This window comes from Caenorhabditis remanei, chromosome IV (assembly GCF_010183535.1).
Source record: "Caenorhabditis remanei strain PX506 chromosome IV, whole genome shotgun sequence".
NCBI lineage: Eukaryota > Metazoa > Nematoda > Chromadorea > Rhabditida > Rhabditidae > Caenorhabditis > Caenorhabditis remanei.
This window is the reverse complement of record NC_071331.1, coordinates 10,400,364-10,406,363: the sequence shown is the minus strand read 5'-3', so window position 1 is coordinate 10,406,363 and position 6,000 is coordinate 10,400,364. Positions and strand designations below refer to the sequence as shown.

General features: G+C 36.7%; 1 protein-coding gene across 1 annotated transcript; it reads left to right on the top strand.

Annotated features, from left to right (window-relative positions):
- Positions 1-271: 271 nt before the first annotated feature.
- GCK72_013145 (uncharacterized protein) lies at positions 272-2,704 on the top strand (the record flags this gene model as incomplete). The annotated part of the gene is made up of 8 exons (XM_053729680.1): positions 272-435; positions 547-734; positions 786-882; positions 938-1,069; positions 1,119-1,285; positions 1,340-1,528; positions 1,604-1,775; positions 2,623-2,704. The coding sequence occupies 8 exons, from the start codon at positions 272-274 to the stop codon at positions 2,702-2,704; spliced, it is 1,191 nt and encodes a 396-aa protein (XP_053584452.1).
- Between the last annotated feature and the right edge of the window lie 3,296 nt (positions 2,705-6,000).

Below are 6,000 nucleotides of genomic sequence, written 5' to 3'. Positions count from 1 at the left end.
AATATCACTTTTCTGTAACATTGCATAATATCACTCATATGGCTGGAATACTCAGTGCAAAATATCAAGTTTGAATTTTTTGTCTCGGACAGGAGTTATGCAAATTAAGGGGAGGGAAAGGACAGAAAGAGAGGAAAGTTTATAAACTGACCATAGTTTGTGTGGAGACGTTGCACGTTGCATTTTCAGTTTTGCCTGAAAAACTGAAAAAAATTTCAGACAACATTTTTTTTTGAAAATCAGGAAAGTTTTTCCCAATTTCCAGAAAAAGATGAAGCAACGAAACTTTGAATTGCTGTGTGCTGCCATGCTGGGCTTTGGTCAGCTATGCATTATGGTCGGCTATGATTCTGAATCCTTCATTCTGGAATCAGTAATTCATTCGATTCATGAGAGGAATCCGGAGAAAGTCAGTCAGTATGCTGGTTATTATGGGTGAGTTGACGTGGTTTTGGTGTCTTGACGCGCTTTTAGAGCCTTGGCGCACTTCTCGTGACTTGATGCGCTTTTGGTGACTTGACGCATTTCTCGATCTCCATTTTCCAGCCAAGCCGTGATCTTCGCCGCCTACATGACCACTTGCCTCTTCGCCCCATCAATTCTTCACATCAGCACTTCCAAAAGTTTGCTGATTTTCTCCGCAGTCTCCTACACACTGTTCCCCCTCGGATTCCTATTTTTCAATATTTACTTCTACTTTTTCTCAGCTGTTTTACTGGGTATTGGCACATCATGTAGGTCAAAAAATTTTGAATGTAGATAAAAAAAAACAATTCATAATTCAGTTTACTACTTGGGAATGGGAAACTATTTGTCACAACACTCAACAAGAGAGACTATCGAGTCGAATGTCTCGATCTCGTGGTCCGTTGGATGTTGTTGGTGAGTTGGCGCACTTTCGGTGCATTGACGCATTTTCCGATCTCAAATTTTCCAGTTTAATGATTGGTGCTGGTATCCTCGCTGGTATCACCTCCTTCACCGTGCCCACGATTCCTACAGTAACCCAGAATTCCACTTTGCAAGAAACATTCCATCAACATGAACGGAGATATAGTGATAATGAGATGTGAGAAGCCAACACAAAGTTGTGTAGATCAAAACAATTTTAATTTCAGAAGAATGTTATCTGCCGCATTTTCTGGAATGTCAGCGCTGGCCATTGTAACATTCGCCTTGATGCCATCGAAAAGTGTGGAGAACTCACTGGAAAGCGCTGAGAAAAAACACGGATTTGTGGAGTCTTTGAGTAAGTCACAAGAAACGCGTCAAGCACCGAAAGTGCGTCAGTGTCACTCACCTTGACGCATTTCTCGATCCGATACCACGTGTCTTTCAGAACTCACTTGCACTACAGTAATCTCCCCAAAACTTGTGCAACTTCTACCCTTGACAATTCTCGGAGGATTCAATGTATCCTTCTGGTTGGCCATTTTCCCAACAGCGATGAATTTCACAAAAAGCAATTCAAGTTTGATCTACATCCCTGCAATCTACAGTCTAGGGGCTGGTCTCGGCGAGGTTTTGAGTGAGTTGGGTTTTGTCACGAGAATCGCGTCAGCACTCTACATGTTGGCGCATTTCTCGATCTCTTTTTTTTCAGTGGGTCTCCTGATCTCAGCTTTATCAAAACGAATCAAGGGATTCGGGCTGAAACCAACTATGGTAATTGGTGCACTCAGTGTATGTATATATTGTGGTCTGGTCCATATTTCAACCCCATTTGAAGCTCCAATGCGACCAACCAGTCAGGATTCGATTTGGATTCAACAGGGGTATGGTATCCGGAAATGCGCAAAGGAAAACGACACTGACGCATTTTCGGTGATTTGACGCATTTCTCGATCTTATCATTTTCAGCTACCCTTTGATCTTCATCATCTCATTTTTCTGCGGAATAAGTGATTGTTGTATCAATGGTGTCCGAAGTGTGATCTGCGCCCTCGTCCTGCCGCAAAGACGTGCTCAATCCTATGCAGTAACTCGAATGTATCACGCAGCCGCGTGTATGACTTGTTTCTTTTTCTCACCTATTGTCCCATTATACATTTATACTTTTGTACTCCCCGTTCTCTCCATTTGCTCTACTTTCCTATTCTTTCAAGTTGTCGATAACACGGTGACGATGGAGAGGAAAATGACGGAGCAGATGAACACGGAACCTTGATTTTAGAGACATAAATTGCTTCAGTCAATCGATACATTTCCCAGAGAACCGTAATTGCACTACTTGGTAGATAGTTATGTAAATATCTCATGTCGGCAGGTGCAACCACAAAACAATAAATACATGACAATGTGAAGAAGTCGGCCTGTGTTCTTATTGTTATTGCCGCAAACGCTCCCACCTGTCACTTATCTTCCTGGGGAATCTAATGGATGACAGCAAATAGGACACGCCCCCATGACAATATGAGAGTAGACATTTAGAATACAGTCAGTCTTCCTTTCACTACCGCACCGAGCAGTCCTTTTTTTTTTGAGCTCTCTGGTTTTCATCGCCTTCGACAAACCTGCGACGCTTACGTCCCTTTTTCATTTTTTGCTCAATTTACTTCTTTATGTTAAATCTCTTGGTTTCTTTTTATTTAATTCATGACATTAATATTGATAAAATTTCAGCCACGACCAGCTACACCCAGCCAACGACACAGACCAATCAATCGACGACATAAAAGGTACAGAGGGACAGGCAGCAGAATGAACAAACTGCAAGACAGGTGAGTTCTTATACTATAGGCTCAGGACTCTCTTACTTTCTCTCATCTCAATAGGAGGTGATCGAGAACATCTGTATTTTCATTCTCTCTTTTATCTTTTTTCTCTCATCTCAATAGGAGGTGATCGAGAACATCTGTATTTTCATTCTCTCTTTTATCTTTTTTCTCTCATCTCAATAGGAGGTGATCGAGAACATCTGTATTTTCATTCTCTCATTATTTCTTTTTTCTCTCATCTCAATAGGAGGTGATCGAGAACATCTGTATTTTCATTCTCTCATTATTTCTTTTTTCTCTCATCTCAATAGGAGATGATCGAGAACATCTGTATTTTCATTCTCTCATTATTTCTTTTTTCTCTCATCTCAATAGGAGATGATCGAGAACATCTGTATTTTCATTCTCTCATTATTTCTTTTTTCTCTCATCTCAATAGGAGATGATCGAGAACATCTGTATTTTCATTCTCTCATTATTTCTTTTTTCTCTCATCTCAATAGGAGGTGATCGAGAACATCTGTATTTTCATTCTCTCATTATTTCTTTTTTCTCTCATCTCAATAGGAGGTGATCGAGAACATCTGTATTTTCATTCTCTCATTATTTCTTTTTCTCTCATCTCAATAGGAGGTGATCGAGAACATCTGTATTTTCATTCTCTCATTATTTCTTTTTTCTCTCATCTCAATAGGAGATGATCGAGAACATCTGTATTTTCATTCTCTCATTATTTCTTTTTTCTCTCATCTCAATAGGAGGTGATCGAGAACATCTGTATTTTCATTCTCTCATTATTTCTTTTTTCTCTCATCTCAATAGGAGGTGATCGAGAACATCTGTATTTTCATTCTCTCTTTATTTCTTTTTTCTCTCATCTCAATAGGAGATGATCGAGAACATCTGTATTTTCATTCTCTCATTATTTCTTTTTTCTCTCATCTCAATAGGAGATGATCGAGAACATCTGTATTTTCATTCTCTCATTATTTCTTTTTCTCTCATCTCAATAGGAGATGATCGAGAACATCTGTATTTTCATTCTCTCATTATTTCTTTTTTCTCTCATCTCAATAGGAGATGATCGAGAACATCTGTATTTTCATTCTCTCATTATTTCTTTTTTCTCTCATCTCAATAGGAGGTGATCGAGAACATCTGTATTTTCATTCTCTCTTTATTTCTTTTTTCTCTCATCTCAATAGGAGGTGATCGAGAACATCTGTATTTTCATTCTCTCATTATTTCTTTTTTCTCTCATCTCAATAGGAGATGATCGAGAACATCTGTATTTTCATTCTCTCATTATTTCTTTTTTCTCTCATCTCAATAGGAGATGATCGAGAACATCTGTATTTTCATTCTCTCATTATTTCTTTTTTCTCTCATCTCAATAGGAGATGATCGAGAACATCTGTATTTTCATTCTCTCATTATTTCTTTTTTCTCTCATCTCAATAGGAGATGATCGAGAACATCTGTATTTTCATTCTCTCATTATTTCTTTTTTCTCTCATCTCAATAGGAGGTGATCGAGAACATCTGTATTTTCATTCTCTCATTATTTCTTTTTTCTCTCATCTCAATAGGAGATGATCGAGAACATCTGTATTTTCATTCTCTCATTATTTCTTTTTTCTCTCATCTCAATAGGAGATGATCGAGAACATCTGTATTTTCATTCTCTCATTATTTCTTTTTTCTCTCATCTCAATAGGAGATGATCGAGAACATCTGTATTTTCATTCTCTCATTATTTCTTTTTTCTCTCATCTCAATAGGAGATGATCGAGAACATCTGTATTTTCATTCTCTCATTATTTCTTTTTTCTCTCATCTCAATAGGAGGTGATCGAGAACATCTGTATTTTCATTCTCTCTTTATTTCTTTTTTCTCTCATCTCAATAGGAGATGATCGAGAACATCTGTATTTTCATTCTCTCATTATTTCTTTTTTCTCTCATCTCAATAGGAGGTGATCGAGAACATCTGTATTTTCATTCTCTCATTATTTCTTTTTTCTCTCATCTCAATAGGAGGTGATCGAGAACATCTGTATTTTCATTCTCTCTTTATTTCTTTTTTCTCTCATCTCAATAGGAGATGATCGAGAACATCTGTATTTTCATTCTCTCATTATTTCTTTTTTCTCTCATCTCAATAGGAGATGATCGAGAACATCTGTATTTTCATTCTCTCATTATTTCTTTTTTCTCTCATCTCAATAGGAGATGATCGAGAACATCTGTATTTTCATTCTCTCATTATTTCTTTTTTCTCTCATCTCAATAGGAGATGATCGAGAACATCTGTATTTTCATTCTCTCATTATTTCTTTTTTCTCTCATCTCAATAGGAGGTGATCGAGAACATCTGTATTTTCATTCTCTCATTATTTCTTTTTTCTCTCATCTCAATAGGAGGTGATCGAGAACATCTGTATTTCATTCTCTCATTATTTCTTTTTCTCTCATCTCAATAGGAGATGATCGAGAACATCTGTATTTTCATTCTCTCATTATTTCTTTTTTCTCTCATCTCAATAGGAGATGATCGAGAACATCTGTATTTTCATTCTCTCATTATTTCTTTTTCTCTCATCTCAATAGGAGGTGATCGAGAACATCTGTATTTTCATTCTCTCATTATTTCTTTTTTCTCTCATCTCAATAGGAGATGATCGAGAACATCTGTATTTTCATTCTCTCATTATTTCTTTTTTCTCTCATCTCAATAGGAGATGATCGAGAACATCTGTATTTTCATTCTCTCATTATTTCTTTTTTCTCTCATCTCAATAGGAGATGATCGAGAACATCTGTATTTTCATTCTCTCATTATTTCTTTTTTCTCTCATCTCAATAGGAGGTGATCGAGAACATCTGTATTTTCATTCTCTCATTATTTCTTTTTTCTCTCATCTCAATAGGAGATGATCGAGAACATCTGTATTTTCATTCTCTCATTATTTCTTTTTTCTCTCATCTCAATAGGAGATGATCGAGAACATCTGTATTTTCATTCTCTCATTATTTCTTTTTTCTCTCATCTCAATAGGAGGTGATCGAGAACATCTGTATTTTCATTCTCTCATTATTTCTTTTTTCTCTCATCTCAATAGGAGGTGATCGAGAACATCTGTATTTTCATTCTCTCATTATTTCTTTTTCTCTCATCTCAATAGGAGATGATCGAGAACATCTGTATTTTCATTCTCTCATTATTTCTTTTTTCTCTCATCTCAATAGGAGGTGATCGAGAACATCTGTATTTTCATTCTCT